The sequence below is a fragment of the Lacerta agilis genome, chromosome 8 (assembly GCF_009819535.1).
Source record: "Lacerta agilis isolate rLacAgi1 chromosome 8, rLacAgi1.pri, whole genome shotgun sequence".
Taxonomy (NCBI): Eukaryota; Metazoa; Chordata; class Lepidosauria; order Squamata; family Lacertidae; genus Lacerta; species Lacerta agilis.
In genome coordinates, this window is record NC_046319.1 from 19,436,051 (window position 1) to 19,457,611 (window position 21,561).

Genomic DNA, 21,561 nt, shown 5'->3' on the forward strand with positions numbered 1-21,561 from the left:
CCATCCATGTTCACCATTGAAACACAGCCATCCTTTGAACTTGGGACTTCTCTGAATTTTGTAATGCAGTTTTCCAGCCAAGCAACGTGTGCAGAAACATACATATATGTTGTGACAAAATCAAAAATTCTTTCCAGTAGCACCTTGGAGACCAACTGAGTTTGTTCTTGGTATGAGCTTTCATGTGCATGCACACTTCTTCAGATACCACGAAACAAACCAAGAACAAACAAAAGAATTTTTGATTTTGTTTCGACTATGGCAGGCCAACACGGCTACCCACCTGTAACTGGATATATGTTGTGGTAAAGCGTGCAAATGAATGCCTATATTAATGAAGATAATATACAAAACAGTGTTGTGTATTAGGAGAAATGGTTTTGCCCAAAAAACCAAAAAAAAAAAACACAACCCATTTACGCCAGGCAAAATTTCACACGAAGGAAGTGTGAAAGAGAACTTCCCTGGTGAACTTTTATGAGGACTTTCTGCAAAATGAAATTGCAAACACATTGATGTGGAAATGTGGAGAACAGAACTTAAGTTAGGAAAAACGAGATACCCAAACTGACAGATTCACCCATTCCTAGTGCCTAGTATCACACCCATTCACTGTATGCTTGTTTTCCAGTCTAAAACCATACTTTTACTCCTATTATTTGAATGTGATTTGCATTGTCTCACTGCTCCCCAGATCTGCCAAGTGACCTTTGTTTTTGTTTTGCTTTCAGCAAATGCTTACGGATCCTGAGACAGCTTTGCAAGCTGGCTGCATTAAAAAGGTAGGAGAGAAAAAACGCCTCTTGATCTTGTCCAAGTTGTGCAAGTTCTGTATTTGGTTATGACGGGACCTAGACTGTTTCCTTGTTCCAGGGGCGAGGAAGGGGGTGTGATATATGTCTCCTGAATATCCACCTAAATTTGTTGAGTGTGCCGTTTGCCTATTAGAACAGGAATGCCCTTTTTATTGTGTGGGTGGTTCTGTTTGTGTGTTGTTTGTGAAAGACAGATTTGCAGGTAGGATGTAGGCTTCAGTTCTGGGCCAAGCTGGACAAAAGTTCAGAAATCCTCTGTGGCACTGGAAATAAAATTGTTTGTTATAAATAGGTTTTGAGTCCATGCTGTGGTGGCGAATGCATTGCCTAAAATTTTCGTCTCTCGGAAATCTCAGAAACCATGTGGTTAGCTATACATGCTGGGGGGGGGGGCTGTATGGGGCAATATCCATGACCTGGTATCAGTGAAAACCTTCTCCTCCCAAGGCCCAAACAACTCAAAATCAGCTGTGCAGCCCTTTGCAAAGGCTACTTTGCTGTTGCCACTGTCACTGCAATAAGCCAGGAGGATGGAAGTCTGGATGCAGAGCTCCAGTCCAGAACACCCCTCTTGACAAATGTCCCTGTAGCAGTGAGTCTGCATTTTCAGTGTGGTTGCTTTTCAAATTGAGTGAGTTGGGGCCAGGGCACTTCCTCATAGGCTAGATTGTCAAGCCATGGGCAGGGCCTGGCAGATTCTGCTGTATCATGTGTGGAGCTTTGCAGATGTTGATGATTCATGGGCAGAACCTGGAATGTGCTACTGAACCAGTGGTGGAAATATTGCGGCTTTGGGTGATCTGGCAGATTCTGATGAGTCAGGCATCACGCCTAGCAGATTTTGGTGAAAGAGAATCCTGATTCTTGCTGTCTTTCTAGCACATAGTACTATTTTTTTTTTAATTGGACATGCATTTTAGAGGTCACACCACGGCCACATTCACACCATACATTTACAGCACTACAATACTTGTTGTTGTTTAGTCGTGTCCGACTCTTTGTGACCCCATGGACCAGAGCACGCCAGGCACTCCTACCTTCCACTGCCTCCCACAGTTTTGTCAGACTCATGTTGGTAGCTTCGAGAACACGGTCCAACCATCTTGTCCTCTGTCGTCCCCTTCTCCTTGTGCCCTCCATTTTTCCAACATCAGGGTCTTTTCCAGGGAGTCGTCTCTTCTCATGAGGTAGCCAAAGTACTGGAGTCTCAACTTCAGGATCTGTCCTTCCAGTGAGCATTTAGGGCTGATTTCCTTAAGAATGGATGGGTTTGATCTTTTTGCAGTCCATGGAACTCTCAAGAGTCTTCTCCAGCACCATAATTCAAAAGCATCAATTCAATACTTAACAGACTACAACTCCCAGGACTCTTTGGGGGAAGCCATGACTTTTTAAATGTGTATGAATGTGCCCAAAATATATTCTAATCTGACGATGCTAGCAGGGTTATATGGGATCTCATAGCAGCCCTGCTTGCCATTGCCTATTGATTGATTTAGCTTGAATCGTTACACTTATCCCAGCCAAAGTCTCTCCAGTTTGCATTTTTAGTGGAACAACTAACTAAGCTTCATTGCACCACCTGTCTATGCAATGGCAACATGTGTTTGCCTAAAGGTGTTCTTTGTGTGCTTCATTTTGGCTTATTTTCTTTTTTATGAAAGTCCATATTTTCGGTAGCATGCCTCCAGAGACTTCCTTTTAAGAAACCATTGCTGTTTCAGATTGAAAAACTAGAGCAACTCCCCCCCCACCCCTTTGTATGGCTGTCTTGTTAATGACACTTTCTGAGCTCTGAAAGTTAAAACGAAACACCCGGGCAGCTTCTGCCAAACATTGTGAAACTCTAGATCTGGCTGGCTCCAGAGGCAGTTTGAAAAGAGATACATAGACATATCTATACGCAACACAGTCTATTCCAATTCTCTCCAGGATGAGATGAGGCAAATAATCTTTTCCTTTAGAAGCTAAACTTGAGGGCATGGGGGTGGGGGGTGGGGTGTCCCACAAGAAATGCCCCCTGTTGACCATCCTGTGACCTTGCAGTAGTGCTGAACTTTTTACCTTGTTCATCTCATAACTCATCGGCCATTTGTCTGGACCTCGGAGGGATCTTATTATCCCAAGCCATGTGGGGACAGTCCTTATTATCATAACCTCATTTATCACCCCCAAAAATGGAATCCCATCCTCCTTGTTTTAGAAGCCACTTATCAGTTTTCCTGGACTCGCTCATGATGTGTTAGTAATAAGTCCCATTCCATTTGCACCCAGTCATTGTGAGCTCATCTCTAAATGTTTGTTTATTGCAACGAGGCACACACAAACACAAAATTATTTTATTTTTTGGAAACATCCTCCTTAAATCTCTCACAATTTTTAAAATGTGAACCTACCTAATTTGCACTTTCTCATTTGACATGAAACTGAGCTGTTGTTGTTGCTGCTGCTGTTAAATCTATGGCCTGCCTTTGATCAGCAGGTCTGAGGGCAGGTTATAAAAATTAAAAATTAAAAAAAATGATTAGTTGATTTGATTCATGCCATTTCTATGCTGCTTTTCATTCAAATGAAGCCCAAAGCAGCTTACAAACAATAAATAAGAATAGCATGATAGAACATTACGAATACAGCACAAATCATATAGAAGAATCAACAAATCGTCATATCGAATTAACAAATCACCAGATGGCATTCGTAGGAATAGGGTGGGCCTGTCAAAACACACATCTCTGGTGTCAAAGGTCATGGTAAATATGCATTTCTTCACCATTCAGCAAAAGTTATATGGTGAAGCTTCCAGATGTCCTCTTTGGGGAGGGGATTCCATGACTTAGGGGGCTGCCACAGAGAAGGCCCTCCTCCAGGCAACCCCTCCAAACTTCTGAGGGAAGTGGAACTATCAAGAAGACCCCCCCCCCTTTCCTGTCATTGGTCCAGGCATCTTCCACTAGAGATTCAGCAGGTGTCTTCTACATTGGCCTTTAAACATTTGCTGACAACTTTTCTTTGCCATCAGAATTATGCAGGAAGTTAAGATAAACTAGACAGTGATCTTTAACTAAGGGGCTTTTACATTAGCAAAATAAAAGTATAGGAGTACAGGTACAGCAAATTCACACACACATACACACATGGCACACACTGGGTGAGTGAGATTGTTTGGATCAGGCCAATCGCCCACCTGGTCCAACTGGTATTCAGAAGCATTCCTGCCTCTAGTCATGGAAGCAGAACACAGAAGTCAGAGTTAGTAGCCATTGAGATCCCTCTCCATGAATTTGTCCAATCCTGTTTCAAAGCTATCAAAGTTGGTGGCCATCACTCTCTCCTGTGTGAGCTGTTTCCATAGTTTAATTATGTGCCACATGAAGAAGTACTTTATTTTACCTGTCTAGAACCTTCCATCATTCAGCTTTATGCTCGTGCGTTCTAGTGTTATGAAAGAGGGAGGAAAAATGTTTCCCTACCTACTTCATGCATGACATCCATAATATTGTACCCTTCTATCATGTCATCGCTTGCACACCTTTTCTCTCAACTCAAAAGTCCCAAACGCTCTAACCTTTCTTCGTTTAGGGATGTTGTTTCATGCCCTTGATAAGTTTGGTTGCCTTCTTCTGGGCAGGTGTGCAGAAGGATGCAGAATTGAATTGAACTGAACAACAAGGTGGTAGGGATGAGAGAAGGCCAATTGGACATTCACTATCCGCAGTTGGGTTACTTCTGCTTTTCCTGCCTTAATTCACACACACACACACACACCACACACCACACCAACTGCAAACATAAACTATGACAATTATAATATTTGACATAGGCTCTAGCCTAAACACATTGTAAAGAAGCACTACCGGCGGTTTATGAGGTGATAAATTTGCTGAAGGGCAGTCGGATTTTGAAGCCAGGCCAACAGAGGTCAAAGCAGTAGGGTAAAGAGTTCAAGTCTAAGCTTAATGGCTTGTGAAGGAACTTGGTGCTAAACAGAAGGAACTACTGCCAGACAGTGGAGAGGAGTAAAGAATGAAAAATCACCCTTAACCAGTGCCTTTCTCTGCCCTAAAGGTGTGAGCAGAATCCGTCATGTTTGATTTCTGCAAGGGATGCCACAAAGTGGTGCTTAGATTAAAGAGATGATGAAGACTTAATGAAATGTCTACTAGCCATGATGGCTATGTTTACTACCTCCACTGTTGGACACAGTTTGCCTCTGAATACCAGCCCCTGGAAATTGCAGGTGGGGAGAGGTGGTATTGCGCTCAGGTCTTGCATATGGACTTCCCATAGGTTGGCCACTGCAATAACAGGATGCCTGATCCAGCACAGTTCTTCTTACATCCTTAAATCTTCTTCACTGGCTTCAGTGGGTCTGTTCTGAGTAAGGTTACTATTGTATTTCACCCATTTTATATGGATTTTTTTTATAAGGTATGCTCCTTGCAGAGCAATGCTGGGAAGAGCAGAGGGTCCAGGTAGTAATGTCCCTCCAGTGAATGGCATAAATCAAGGTTTCCCAAACTTGGGTCTCTGGGTGGTTTTTTAAGACTACAATTCCCATCATCCCTGACCACTGGTCCTGCTAGCTAGGGATGATGGGAGTTGTAGTCCAACAATGGCTGGAGACCTAAGTTTGGGAAACCCTGGTGTAGATCAAAATAGGAAGGGAGGAAATAAATCTAAAAGGCACCTTTGTATCACCTCTGTTTCTAATGTCAGAAACGGCACCACACCCCCTACTTTTCTAGTGCACGATAAGCCATTTCCAAGGCAAGACCTCTTTCCCCTGGGGGAAAAAATGCTTGAAAATTGCAGAGAAGAGGGAAGAAAGAAGCATCCATACAGGCCAATCTAGTGTGGGCTGTTTCATTTTATTTTTCCCAAGCATGATGACTAAAGAACCTTGGAAGACATCTTTCTCCAGCATGCTCTCCCCCCTTTAGCCTCTGTTTACTTACAGGGAATCGCCTAAGGGGGCTACTGGAGGGAAAACAGCTGTGGGAGATAATCTATAGAGTTATCTATCTATCACTCTTTGTCAACCCCGTCTCCCCAGAGACCATGCGGAGAGACTTGTAATAAAAAGGCATTGCTTGAAGAGGCTTTAGGGACAAATAAAGAGACATGTTAAGGGCCAGCTGAAATGGATAGGCAACATTATTAAAGCTCAATAGCCGTCTTATCAAAATCAAATAGGATAGACATTTGCCCAAGAAGGTTGTGGAGTGGGGGGAAGGCTCTGAATTTATTCTGTGACTTTCTGGTGAGTCCAGGTTTATCCATTAACAAGGAGGAACTCTGTGGGGAGACCGAGAGATAACGTTGTCTTTAAAAATAATAATAGAGAGATTCAATCTTTAAGATGATAGACCTTTCCTTTCTGCTTGACTTTGCATTATGAATACTTTTTTAAAGTAATAAATGTGATTAAGGCTATGCAAAATGCAATGAATACGTTGGTGTGGGAAGCCCCTTTTGATATATGCTGAGCTTGTTTTCCTGAAGAGTGCTGGAGACTGTTAAAGTCTGTATTGCAAATAAATAAAAGGAGGCACATCTTTATAGAAATTTGGAACATTTTTGTTTGTTTGCTACTTTTATTCTTTTGATGAGCCGAACCCTTTAGCTCTGAGAAACTGCATCCTGTATCTAAGCCTGGCAGTTATTGGGGCAGATTTATTCCCAAATTCACTAAATGTCATTGCTGAGAAGCATTAGCAGCAATGGAACCAATAAATCTCTCTCTGTTTATGTTGCGCAAACACACACACACACACACACACTCACTCTCTCTACAGGTCACCCAAGCCATCTGATACTTGCGGAAGGCATTGTTCAAAAGAAGATGATTGATTGATAATTATGATAATTTGTGAAATCATTATTTGGATATTATAAACATAGCTCACCCCACAGGGAGAGAGTGGAGACATTTTATAGAGGACAGGGCCATCAAAAAAAAAAAGGGGGGCCCCCGGTTATAAGGGAGAGAGAAAAGGTCTGCTGGGCCTTCCCCAGTGGGATCTGAGGGGCTGATGAATGATGACCTCAAGGAGTGGGAAATTAGGCTTCAATGGGCAGTCAGGAAGGTAGTTAGAGAAGAGCTGGGGAACTGCTAACTGTCTTTTGTGGAGCAATTATGACTTGGGCCAATTTGCCGAAGGCCTTTGCCACGTTTAGAATAACAGTACTAAACACACACACACACACACACACACACACATGTTTGGTCTGGAGATTTTAACTAGAGTTGCTCAAAGTTCACAGATTCCCTGCAGTTCCAAGGCAGTGAGAAGCAAACCATGATGTTTATTTTGTATCCTCTGAAAAAACTCCTTGCACTTATTGGCATCAAATGTTCTCAATTCTTCTCCTGTTTTTTTTGTTGTTGTTTTTTTAAAGTATGTATTCAAAGCTATGGTGCTTGTGAACATATTCATTTGTGGAAGGGTGTGTTATTAAAAATATCAGTCAGGCAGATTTTATGTGTTTGCAGCCAACGGCTATTGCCATATAAATCACACACAAAACAAGACAGTCAAAGGGTAAGTTTAAACATATCCATTTTCAGAAGCTGTCAAAACCTGAAATGTTCCTCAATGAATTAGTGTTGTTGTTGTTGTTGTTGTTGTTGTTGTTGTTGTTGTTGTTGTTGTTGTTGTTTTTAAAGCACCTCGGTTTTCTCGCTGCTGGTGCTCCTATAAGTAGAGATGTTGGAGAAATCTGAATGAACAGGAGTGGAAATTGCACATGTCTACTTCTGCATCCCACATCCAGAATGGAAATGCATTTAGCAAATATGAGTTGCATTCACTGTTATTGTTGTTTTCATTCCACAGACAATACATAGTTACTGGTACATTGCATTGCCTTTGCTTTGAAATGAATAGGGTGGAATAATGTAATGGCGATGCAATTTGCGTAGTTACATAAATTACACAGATTGTGCGATTTCGTCGCAGCAGACAGTGAGACGAGCAATGTAGATTTTGGTGGGAGATGAACTGCAGTGGAACTGAAACAGTGCTGCGGACAATGAAGGTGGCAAAACAGAAACTGGCGCCTTCTTCCATCCTTACCTATAGGTAACAAGCCTGTCTGCATTGGCCAGCAAACCCTCTGACCTAGAAACCACTTAACTGGCATGCTAAAAAAATCTTGAATAAATAGCAGAATCTGTCCCTGTGGAGGATTAAAATAACGTTATGAGTTTGTGGGGTGCAAGACTCCTCTAAACTCCTGGATCCAGTAAGTGTTATAATTTAATCTAGGTATAGGGTGTTAAACTGGGAGCCAGACACTTAACCCCTGGAGCCAGCAAGTGTTAAAAGAGAACAAAGGGAAAGGTGACATGCCCTTTTAAGAAAGTGGGGGGGGGGGCCTTTGGGCCAGATGACAAATGAGTGGGGCAAAACCCAAGTTTTGAGGGCAGGGTTTGCTGTGATGTGGGACCTAGAGGCAAAGCTGTATACTGAGAAAGGAGAGAGAGAGAGAGAGAGAGAGATGGTTTCTGATTGAATACAAGGCTGCATTTTACCCCAGACCTTTTTGGGTCTCCCCTCAGTCCTAAGTGGAGATGTTGGGGATTGAACTCCTGCATACAAAGCAGCTGCTTCGACACTGAACTCTGGCCGTTTCCCCAAAGCATAAGTGTGAAATGTTGAAGGGCTATGTGTTATGCAGGCTTGCCCATCACTAGGGGTGGTTGAGTCACCCTATTGCTGCTCGGTGTCATTTTCACATGCACTGTTCCATCACATTTTTGGATTTTTAAAATAAAAAATGCCCTGAAATGCATTTATTTTTCATGCCTCTTCCTTCTATTAAGCATTTTGTAAATTATCTATCTATCTATTTATCTATCTATCTATCTATCTAATTTATATCCCCCCCCCTGCCCAAAAGATGCATTGTGATACATTTTCCCTACAACATACACATTGCCTTTCATATCGGAACTGCCGAGAAGTACAATTCCACCTGATAACTGCATTCTAGTCCAGGAGCTAAAAATCAGGTGGTTCCACTTTAAAACGCGGGCAGTACGGGGTTTTCCTCTTCCCCAATGGTGACCCACAGTTACGTTATCTCACTCCCAAGTCTATTTACATTTCTTACGTCAGTCTTATTTTTAAAACTGGAAACTAAAAAAAAATGGAGGAATGAGTGAGGGTCCAGTTGTGGTTTGAGAAACAAATTGAACAATAGTGGCTGAGGATCACAGCCTTCTGTATAACAATATCCTATCGGTTATATCTCAAATCCACTTTCAACACACTCTGTGGTATTTCAGGTTCGTTCAGCACTTCAATTTGCTTGTTTTATAGTTTCTGACTCTATGAAATAAAAGTGTGTTTAGCTGCCACAACAGAGGCAGCTTTGAGTTTATTTTTATAATCTCTCTCTCTCACCCCCCCTTTAAATAGACTCACTTCATTGCAATAAGCCCTTCAACAAAAGACTGGACAGTTGTCTGAGGGAGAGAGGGAGTGTGTGTCTTTATTTTTTTTTTAAAAAAATGCAGCATTTCTCTCTCCCTCTCTTTTTTTTCATTGTTAGGCCACCGTTAGTAAAAGAACGAGGAGTCCATTAATTCAGTGAATGAACATATAGTAAAGTCAGTTCCCCTCTTGAGAACAATAATGTTGAGGTCAGCTTAGGTTACCATGGAAACTAAGTACCTCTAAGAAGTTTGCATCCTTGATTTTCCTGAAATGAAGCATGGAACGCAGAGGCAGGAGCAAAACAGCCGCTGGACGCCTTGCAGAACAAAGTTTAATGGACAAACGACAATTGCCATCTTGATCTTTTGCATGTCTGGCAATTCCTGAGCAAATGTCCTACACTGGGGCTGAAGGTGGGATTGAACCAAAATCTCTCTCCACCACTCCACCCCCCCCCCCAAAAAAAAAACCCACCACAATTTTTGTAACCCTATTTCCAAAAAGGGAAATAAATAGTCCGTTTTCATAATACTGGTGGGGGATATGGGAGGGGAGGTAAAGGGCAAATCACCCCCAATACATTTGGGGTTTTTGTTTTAAACTCTCCTCCTTCACATGCCCCATATTTGGGGAATTCAGAAAAAGAACGACATGGTAGCCACTAGGGATGTTAGAGACAAAAACAGAAATAGAAATTGTTGATGTTCACTTATTCATCCCTTGTCCGGAATGGAAATCATAGAGATGGAAGGTGCCCCCGTGGTCATCTAGTCCAACTCCCTGCACTGCTGGAATCACAAGTAAATCATCCCTGATCGATGGCCACCCAACCTCTATTTAAAAACTTCCATTGGAGGAGAGTCCACCATCTATCCACCGATAGGTATATGATGATGTTGCTTTCAGTCAACAAAGGATACACAATTGTCCATGTTCTCCCCCATTTGCAGTGTCCCCCCCATTGTCATTACATTACTCTACTTCATTCATTTCAATGTAATCTGCACAATTTGTTATGTAACTTACATAAGTTGCATAGTTTCACCACAACAAACTGCAAGGCGAATAATGCAGTTTTTTGGTAGAAGCCAAGCTGCAGCAGAAAAGAAACAGTGCTGCGTGCAGCGAAACAGAAAACTGCAACCACTCCATGTGGATACTAGCATTTCCAAAAACACACTGAACGTCCCAGAATGACACAGCGTCTGTTGTGGGTGGGATATGGCAGCCAGAAGGTGGCCACCAAGAATATCCAACCCTGCTGACATCTGTTTGACATCTGTACTTTTTTTTTTACTCAGTCATGGCAGCTGATGCTGTTTGGGGGCAAAAGAAAAAATAGTGTGTAATTTTATCACTGCTTGAAAGCTAACTGACAGATAACAAGCTTGACTACATTGGCCAGGAACCATCTAATTTCCATCTAATCTGATTGACCTTTTCGAAGATTCTGAAATGAATAGAGGATTCCATTCCTAGAGGAGTTATATCAAGGGCAAAGCATAATATAATGTCCCATGTCATAGCTCTGGTCTGATCCACAGTCACCAAGATGGCTAGCTGATGGCTGTTAAAAGAAATTACTGGTCAAATATTCTGTGAGCATAGTTTGAAAGCTGAGCTGAGCAGTGCATGTCTTAACAGGAAGGGGGGGTAGCTCCTGCCCCCCAGAAGAAATTGTAGGTGAAGCAGTTCATGCCAGTATTACATCTTTTGTACAGTTCCAGTTCTCTTGTTTCCATTAAGAATACGACTTCTGGTGCAGCTATGACACCCACACCTTCTGCAGGGAGTATTGCTATAAAGGAATCTGTTGGTAGATCACTGGGTGATTTGCAGTAGATCTGCAAAGCTTTCTGGCTCTTAACAAGAGTCTATTCTCTCTCTCTCTCTCATTGCTAGACATTAGGTGGGGGAACATAGGGTGCATTTTCATGTGAATGGATTGCCAACTCAGATCTAGTATTAAAAGCAGTGCTAGAATCCCTGGTTCCTAATAACAGATTGGTAGATCCTTGCTTGTATACAGAGGCTATCCCTGTATGACTCATGGAGCACAGTAGGTCAACTGGCTCCATCCCCAAGTCGCCATTTTGGATCTGGTTCGGTCACCACAAATGCCTCATGCACCAGTTGGTTCTAGCAACAAAATGTGACACGTTAGATACCACAAACCTGAGGTCTGCTCACCCCTCTTGTATGCCACAAGAAAGTAATGTATTTGTGTTCCTTTAGCTTGTTCATTTTGGTTATCTCACTCGTACGGTGTTGACACCCATCCTTCATTCCCTTGGCATCACAAGGCTTACCTAAATCTCCAGATATAAACTGGGTTCTAAGCTAATGAAGAATTGATTTAGCTTCACATCTCTCTGCCAACCCAGGCAATTTAAAGGTTGGGGGGTCAACAAGCGTGTCCGAGGGCTTTGGGAAAGAGGTAGCAGGGAAGATCAACTTGATTTTACAAAAAGGTTGCCACGCTAATGATATAAGGGGTGCTCTGCCCTTATCCATTTATTTGCATTAACCGAGAGGGGAAAGGGCTTTGCCAATGGATGGTTAATCACCTACATCATTATGGTATTGACAATATTGAAAACCCAAGCTGTTACCAAGGACTCAAGCCACCAACTGCTTCTGCTCGATTCAGTTGAGTTTCTCGGAGATAAAGATGGGAGAAAACTCTTGTGGAGAAGTGTTAATCTCCTTACCACGGCCTGATTAATTGGCACGTGCACTAAGAAGCTATTGATTCTTAATTACTGGATATTTGGCCTTGTCATTCCAAATGGGAGCACGGAAGCTGGTCAAGGAAAGTTCATGGACCTCGGCTGCCCAAGTTGACCGAAGTTGAACTTTCCACCCTTGTTCCTGAACACACCGATGCATTTTGTGTTGTTCCCTGGTACTCAGTGTTATATGTTGCCTTTTGAGGGTTCCATTAAGGACTCAAAGAAAAACAAATATGAGCACAAATGGCCAGAGAAGGGAAAGAAATTCAGACCTGTTTTCATTTCAATGCAGCCTTCCCTAATCTGCACTTCTGGAAACAATATGCAAATCAAAACATCTTTTGAAATGCACACTTCTCTGAATTTTGTGGTGCAGTTCTTAGCCCAAAACAAATGTGTGCGAGAAATGCGTTTTAGGGGAAAGTGTGCTTTAAGCTTGCAGAAAATATGTACGCTAGGAAAAACTGCATGGATATATATATATGTTTATAGTGGCATTGAAAAGGAGTCTGTGATGGCACTAGGTGGACCTCACTGGGGAGAGCATTCCATAAATAGGGAGCCACAACTAAAAAGACCCTCTGGCTTGCCATCACTCTCTTGAGTCTCCTTCAGAGGGGAAGGCCAGAAGAATCCCACAATATTGGGGACTATGTACTATGATTTAAAAAGAAATATTTATATGCTACTGGTTTGGCTTTTTTCATTCATGTTGGGCAAGGCCCACTTGGTGTTTGCTCCCTCTGCCACAAGGAACTCAAGCACTCTATTTCTATATACTTTCTTCCTCTCTCTTTTGACGCACACATGTGCCCAGATTGTCTGGCTCACTTTACTGAAAGAAAATGATGACTCAAAAATAGTGTGTTTCAGAATGGTGGTTGAACTGAGCATTTGCCTGCTGAAAAGCAAATGAATGCTCACATAACTGGAATGGTTCATACAAAAATTCATCCATAAGTGTGTTTTCATGCACATTTCTCCTAACATCCATGCATTTGTATATAGTTTTGCTTAGCATATCCATCTGTCCAAGCAAATTTCCACAAATAGAATGCATTTTTGGTAAAAGGGGAAAAAACGCAAAAGAAGTATTTTATTCTATTTTGCCTTGTTTGAGAAATACATTGCAAAATTTGGAAAGCGGTGAGTTGCAAAAGAGAGCTGTGTTTCAGTTTGCATATTACTTTGGGACATGCAGATTCACTAAAAGGCAAACTAAACAAATTCCTTCCCCCATGACAGTCACAAAACAAAATGAACAGCAAAATGGTTGGCATTAACATGGACGCATCTCTCTCTCATCCCACTTACCCAGATGATTGCTTGTGAAATAATAATCTGGATGCCTAAGAGGCACACAGCCCCCACCCCCCAACCCTCTTCATTTAAGAATGCTAGAAAGCCCCCAGAGAGCTTTCAGGAGTTTTTTGCCAGCCGGCCCCTGTCAAAGCTGAAGGCCGCGCTGTCTGGGGCCCGAAATCAACTTCAGGAAGGTCATGTGAAAGAAAATCCTCCATCATCAGGAAGCCCTCGGCCTCCTGGCCTTTCTGACATTCTCTGACAAACCTTAAATCACCAGCCCCAGCGGCAGACAAAACACCACAAATTTGGGATCGCTGGCCCTCCTGGGATTCCAAAACCACATTTCTAACTTAGGCAGCAGGGCAAAGAACTGGCGGGTGACGTAACGGTCTCTATATTGGCATAGCAGTGAAAGGATGGGGGGGTGGACTCTGAGAGTTTCTGCCAAAGTTGATCAGATTCTGGCCCTTTGGGCTGAATGAATAGAAGCTTGGATCACCGTCTTGCAAAAATGAGAGCAAATGTGTCTTTGAGAGGGACACAATGTTTTCTAACAGAGTTTTAGCCAATATTAGTCCTACTCAGAGTAGACCTATTGGATTCAGTGCCCATGGATAAGTTGGGTTGCTGAATTCCAATGGGTCTGCTCAGGGTAGAGCTTACTTGGCTACAACAGGGCATTTAAACGAAACATGGCATTTCATAATATGTTCTGGTAATGTTTTCTATGGGGGAAAGCACACAGGACACATTTCATTGGACGTAAGATGCAGACTTATCCATGGGCTTGACCGAAAGCAGTGCTTGAGAAGGTTGATCTTTGAGGACTCTGACACAAATTCTGGCCCTATTGGCACCCCTGATGAATGCAAAAAATCAAAACTTGTAGTGTAATCACATCTGTGTCTACTCAGAAGTCAATTGCATTGGATTCAATGGGGCTTACTTCCTGGTAAGTGGGGTTTATAGTTATGCATCTGCTCTCCCCCCTTTCCAAATGTTCTAAGGCAGTGCTCAGATAAAAAATAAAATCAAAACACATTTTAAAACACCTTTATAAATGTGTACCTTGGGAGAAAAATAAATGCAAATTTAAATGTGAAACGTTTAGTTGTCATTGTTTTAATGGGGGGTTATTGGGTTGTTGTTTTTATTTTGATTATATATTTTGTGGTTTTATATTTTGAAAATAGCACACATCATATACTGACTGATTCATCCAACCCCAGCAGGTCTAGCTGAGCCAGGTGGTGCTAACATCCCCCCACTGATTGACACCTCTGAACATCTCTGGGCTAACCATCATGACTAGGGATGGTGAGGAAATCCAGTTTGCATTTAAAGGTGGCTGTAATCACAATTTCCGAAACAATACATGAACCCAAACCCAGCCATCCTTTGAAATTTGCACTCATCTGAATTTTGCGATGCAGTTCTTGAGCCAAGTGATGTGTACCAAAAAGTATATACTAGAATGGTGCATGCGCAGAAAAGCACGTCTTTATGAAAAATAGAATAAAGCAATGCATTTATATTAGGGGAAACTGTTTTGCAGAAATGTATATGTTAGGCAAATTTGCAAAGAAGAATGGGTTTCGGAGCAGAAATTAAAAGCTCCGACGAATTTTCACGAGAACTTTTTCGGAAAAAAATATTGCAAGCTGGAAATGTGGGGAACTGATTTTGAGTCTTGGGGATATAGGAAACTCAAGGGAAACCAACAACAACAAAAAATGGACAGATTCAGCCATCCATAATGGCCTAGCAAAAGGTTTTCCCATTCTCTGAGGCTCTTGGAATGGTGCATTATCAGTAACAAATGAGAATCTGTAAATATGCTGGAAATGGATGAAGACGCCTAAAATTAATAACTAAGCACATGCATAGTCTAAACCTTTAGTGTCTAAGGTGGCGTTGCGTTCTTAATCTTGGAGCATTGCTGCCTAAGGGGGGGGGGAGTGTCATATTATAGCATGGCCGTCCCGTCCCCCGCCCGTGATTGGGACAGTGTTCATGAATGCCTTCAGGCTTCCAAGAGGGTGGGTGGAGGAAGGTCACCCTCTGGTGACCTGCTCGACTTCTGTGAAGACTGGATAATTAGAAAGGCTTGCCCATACTGAAAGTTTACCATGTTTGTGCTCTGTCAAATAGAGCCATAGCTCCCCCCCCTCCCCATAGCCAGCTCCTGGTCTTCCTTCCATGGGGTGCTTTTGAGTAGAGACATAAGGTGAATGTGCCTAATGAGCAGACTTTTCTAGAAAGCAGCATGGGAACAACTGTCCCTTGCATAATGCGAAACCTATTTAGATGCTCTGAGATTAGGCTATGGAGCACAGCAACATTTATTAATTTTTTTCCCCTGGCCAGTGTAGCATTTGGAAGAAGGGTTGTTTTAGTGTACATATTTTATATGTGCATTATCCAAGCCAGATGGTGACATCAATAATGTCACTTATCATCAGGCGTGCCTGATATTGAGTTAATTGAATTGTGCTGCACCATTTGGAGGAAAATATATGTCATCAGAAAGGCCTATTAAGATCCCTTAAACCAGAGTTTTGCAGCAGGAGAAAGGGGTGTGGGGAGACGTTGAGACTTTTTTACCCTCTCCTCCAGGAAAATGAGTGCTAAAAACTGAGCCGATTAGATTCTTCTAGTAATATTCCTGCCACTGCTTTTCAGAGTTAAGAATGAATTTCCTTTGGCCCTTGTTTTTAAGTGATCCCAACCTAAGTTGCATCACCCAGCTCAAAAGATGTAGAATTTGTGCTTTTCTGAATTTTGTGATACAGTTCATGGCTCAAAAATAAGCAAACGGGTACGTTAAAATAATATTTTAGAGATGCAAAATACCTTGAGATAATCACATATTTAAATGCTGCTTTGCAATATTTAAATATAAATGTTTGTATGCAGTCTTTCGTTTAATTCCTAGATTCATGCAGCAATGCGATGGAATGGCATTAAATGTCTGAAATTGACACAGCGCAGAAATACACTGTTGTGCCTATCCTTTTTTAGATCTAATGAAATGTCTTGGTATTGGGATGAAATGAACTGTCAATGGCGATCAAAAAGTATGTTTCTAGAATGCTGGGATAGAGGAGCCAGGATCTGGAAAGCTATGAGGTGGGCTGAGCTTGGTTAGAATGGGTTTAAAAGTCTTGTTTCAAGTCAATAGAACAAGTTAGCTATAAGTAAAGTTCTATTGATTTCAGTGGGAAGTAAGTTTGTCCAACTTATTATTGATCCAGTCCAATGTGTAGCCAGGGACATAGTGGTCTGTTGGTCAAATCTGATCCACTGATCCAATTGGATCCATTGGCCAACTGTTAACCACAGGAAGTCATGGCAGCATCATGTACACATTCACATTGAACACAGAGAATTCCACAAACTGGGAGCAGCCACAGAAAAGGCGCTTTCATGTCACCACCGACCCTGCCTCTGATGTGAATGGGACCGAGAGAAGGTGCTCACCCAAGGCTCTTGACACCAGGGAAGGTTCATAAAGGAAGATAAAATCAGTGGTGGAGACAAATCAGCTACAAATCCACTATTAAAGGTTTTGGATCAGACAGCCACTCTACCACTATAAAAAAGTAAGTGGGAAAGGGCCCGCAATGTGTGAACACACCTATAAATATTATGTAGAAAAGGGCAAGGACAGGGGGAGAGAGAGAGAGAGAGAGGAGTAGACAAATAACTGGTCCACATTCATCAACTGGATGAGGTGTTAGACCAATATAAGCAGGATGTGAAGTGAGAGTGTGGACCCAGCAGACTTGTCTGGTGGGAAAGTTCTAAGTACTGACAAGAAGGACAATGCAGGAAAAGAGCCTTGTGATAGCAAGAAATTATTAAGAACATATAGTGTTGCTTTATACCATGGGTAGGCAAACTAAGGCCATAGGTAGGCAAACTAAGGCCTGGCAGCTGGATCTGGCCCAATTGCCTTCTAAATGCGGCCTGTGGACGGTCCGGGAATCAGCGTGTTTTTTTGTGGGGCGTAGGAATTTGTTCATTTTTTCCCCCAAAATATAGTCCGGCCTCCCACAAGGTCTGAGGGACAGTGGACCGGCCCCCTGCTGAAAAAGTTTGCTGACCCTTGCTTTATACTAAGCCAAACCATTGGTTCATCTAGCTCCCATTTATCCACACTGGTGGGCAGCTGCTCTCCAGGGTTTCTGGCAGGGGCCTATCTGCGTGTTGAAATTGTGACCTTCTCCATGCAGAGCAGATGCTCTGGAACTGAGCAAGGCCCTTCCTGTTGCCTTCTCAAACTCATTTGTCCCCCCCCCCTCAAAAAATATCCAATGTTTCAAGCAAGCAGAGAGCCCTAACTGAATGGCACTTACATGCCTAACTTCAGCTGTAACATTTAATGAAGGCAAAAAAGGGGGTAGCCAGATGCCCCCTTGCTCAGCCAAGAGCTGGATAGTGACCTAGAAGGCTTTGGAGGTGATGGCCATGGAAAATGGGACAGTTCAGGGATGGTGCCACACCAAAACCATTTATTTTATATTGTCTGTTACAACATTTCTAGCCCACCATTCCTCTAAGGAGATCGCGGTCCAACTATCCATTTTATCCTCACAACAACACTGTGAGGTAGGTAAGGCTGAGACACAGTGATTGGCCCAACGTCATCCAATGAGAGTTTCAAGACCAAGTCGGGATTCAAACCCTGCTCTCCCAGGTTCTAATCCAGCACTGTAACCACCACACCACAGTGACTCATGCATTCCTGTGACTTGTCAGTGAAAGGTCAGATTGGGCAACCGAGGAGCCAGGCTATGTCCATGCCATGCAGCCCTTATCAGTGGCTCTCAAAAAGTCAGAGGTTTGCAGAAAATAGAAAGCTAAGTCTTTATTTAGTATTTTTCCCCCTCCCTCAATATATATAGCTCTTTTCCGGTTAACAAGATATTCTTTTCCCCACCCAGAACACAGTGTTGATGAATTAGGTCATAAGAGCAAGACATATTATTCGGTGCTGGAATTGTGCCTGGGCTGTTCCTGAGTTACAGCCAAGTCTGCAAGCATCTGTTTCGCGAATGTTTGTGTTCCTCTGAATGCTAAAATTATGCCATCAAAAAAGAAACAATAGCTAGCATGGGTGCAGAAGCAGGGTATTTGGTCGGAAGGGGGGGTATAAACCTGCCCTTCTCTTTGTACCACCTGCCTGCGCAACGAATCAATCCGCGAGCTCAAAAGTATTCATATAACATCTTTCTGCAATAAGTTTTATGCTTGAGACAAACAGTAAACTAAATATCGGTAGACATTTAGCTTTTCTAGTAAGAGATTGAAAAATGAAAAGCAACGAAACGCAACGCTTTGAGCTTCCAAAGCAAGGGGCAGGGGAAGCTATTTAGCTCAAGGCTCACGTTTTCTTCTGTAAAACCTTCCAGGGACCAAATGCCAGAGGTAGGGAGAGTCGTGGGCAAAATGGGGTGGAGCAACGAATGCACAGTAGGCTGTTTTCTACACACAACCCAAAGCACATCCTTCTCTATTCTCCACTCAGGCAAGGAAGAAGCACCAGAGTCCAGGGAAGCATTTCAGCTGGGCAAAAGCATTCAAGGAGGGTGCAAAGCAGGTCCATTGAAAGGTGTGGCCTGGGGAGAGGACATTTGCATGGGAGGAGTTCCAAAGGCCAGGTATAGAGGCAGGGCTTGTATTGCTTACTTGCTTAAGTTGCTTACATATTCCAGCAATACTTAAGTTCTGAAAATGAGAGAAAGGCCATCCTCTGAAAAAAACAAAAAACAACCTCCCCCAATGTGTATAAAAGTGCAGAAACCTGAGTTGGCAATTATTAATAAAGAACAAATTGGGTTGAGACTTAGAGTAGACCCATTGAAATAAATGAGCCCTACGTTCCGACTAACTTAAATCTTGTTTATTTTAATGGGACTGTTGTAAGGATGATTAAGTTTGTGTCGAGACTCTGGTGGCCACCAGTAACGGGGGACTTTCCATTGAACACTTGTGAAACCCAACTCATGTATGCACCTTCCAAACTCGGTTCAAGACCTTTCAGTTGACCTAGCTTTCAATAGACTTTTCTTTAACTTTTCATTTAGAACATCCACTTTTTAGATAAACCATTGTGATAGAGGTAGCCAGATAGAAAAATGGAAACAAGAAAAAGATGGGAAGTATGGCTTTTTAAAAACCCACTAATCAAATAATATCGGGGGTTGGAAATCTTTATCCATCCAAAGCTCTGAAGCTATTTGTCCTTGCAACTGACATTACTCAGTTTCTATGCAGTGACGCGATGGGTGGAAACATCCTTTAACTGCCAGACAGCACTTTGCCGATAAGCTGGCCAATTAATAATACTGATTTGAAAAGCCCAAGAGTAGGTGAGAAAGCAAAGTCCTCTGGCAAGTCATATTTGCACAGCATTTAAGAGTCCCTTTTTTACCTGGCCTGGTAAACAGAGTATTTGTGGAACTCTGCAGCTATTGAAAAAGTTTGAGGGACTACAGCGATACGTCGGCCTGATAATTGGCCACTCCCAGCCATTCGGCTCCACTTATCATGCCTTTTGTACATACATACCTTTTGAAAGGGACATTGCGCCGCTCATGTGTGCCACCTCTTCTTGAATGCTGGGAGGCCGGCCTCCACCATTCCTGCTTTATCAAGACGGTGGGGGCAGGGGGAAGTGTGAAGAGAGAAGAAGTAGGATTGGCGTTTCCACTTCTGAGGAAGTTGCAAGCTTTTTGGTGACAGGCTGAGACTTAGCTTTGCTTTAGAGCAGGGACAGGGAACCCCCTTTTTCAACCTGCATTTCCATCTGTGCAACCTTTTGGGGGGCCAAGTGCCAGTGGTTGGCAAGCTCAGAGGCAAAAGTCGGTGCAGCAAGAGATGTGAATTTTCCCTTTGTATTGTAGGATTGTTTCCACCCATGTTTGCACATCCCTGTGTCCTCCATCCAGACAAGCAAGAGCCATCATTGGAGTTCAAGGGCACTTTCCAGCCAGGCAGAAACTTACCAAGGAGGGTGCAAAGCAGGGCTGGTGATGGGTATGGTCTTGGGGACAGGGGGTGTGTCCTATAGAAACTCACAAGAGCCAGTTAGAAAGGCATGGGTTCCTGGGCCTGAGGCTACCCATCCCTTCTTTATAGAGAAACCCAACCCTAAAGGAAAGCCCAAGATTAGCAGCTAGCTGTGCAGAAGGATTCAGGTTTCTTCAGCACCCTTGAATTAATGGAAAGCATCAGAAAGGGACAGCTATTGGCTTCCTGCCCTGCTTGTGGGCTACCTGAAAGCATCTGATTGGCTACTGTGGGAGAATGTTGTTGCTTAGCTACATTGGTCTGATCCAGCAAGCCCTTCTTGCAGTCTTAACATTTGCTTGCTGAGAAATCCCTTTCCAGTTTCCATTCCGCAAACAGGTTTGGGTGTGCCAGTTGTCTGGTCCTGCGAGAAAGTAGAAAGAAGGAAATAATGTGGCATAGTGAGTGAAAATGCAGAACACAGGTGGGGTTTTCTTCTGACAAAAACAAGTTACTAGTCCCTATGCCTTAGACAAGTGGCGGGGACCTCTTTTTTCAATTTGAGGGCCACATTCTTTCTTGGCAACCTTCTGGGGGCCACATGCCCTCATGGGTGGTTGGATTGAGCCAAATGTGGGTTGGGCAATGGAAGTGATTTGTACATTTCCTACAGTTGGCTACGTCTTAAAACAATAGTCAGAGTTTCACATGTACACACTTATCTCTCCAAGACTCTACTTACAATGTTACAGTTCAAGGACACCTTCAAGACAGGCAACAGCAGTCAAGGAAGGTGTCGGGCCAGTGAGGGGCATGTCCTGTGAAGAATGGTTGGGGCTAAGGAGTGGGTGTGGCTTAGAACAGGTTTGGAATGCCAGATAGAGAGGCCTGGAGGGCTGCATTTGACCCATGCGGCAATAGACTTCTCATGCTCACCTTAGACTGCCAGGCAGGTATATAGGAATGGCCCTTTTCATGCACCTTCCTCTCCCATTGCAGTCATGCTCCTCTGAGCCCTTGAGCAGCAAAATTCAGGTGGCAGCAGCAGCAGTGGCTTCAGTGCAAAGGTACAGCTTTGCACATCCATGGTGCTTTCCTGGGAAGGACTATGGAGGCTGCATGTGAGCCACGAATCACCCAAATGTTCCCTTATAGTTGCGGGAAACATGGTTGAGAAAGTGTGTAGGCAGGCTTGATAAAAGCCCATGACACCAGAAATATGCTGATGAAAGGTCTACAGTAGCCTGCGATCTA

At 43.0% G+C, this 21,561-nt stretch overlaps 1 protein-coding gene across 11 annotated transcripts in view; it reads left to right on the forward strand.

Moving 5' to 3' along the window:
* Positions 1-21,561, forward strand: part of PRDM16 (PR/SET domain 16) — a 433,577-nt gene that overhangs the window by 242,831 nt on the left and 169,185 nt on the right. For all 11 annotated transcript variants that reach the window (XM_033156414.1, XM_033156415.1, XM_033156409.1 and 8 more), the window contains one exon: positions 732-782. In XM_033156414.1, coding sequence (XP_033012305.1) covers positions 732-782 — 51 coding nt within the window. The remainder of the gene's footprint in view (positions 1-731; positions 783-21,561) is intronic.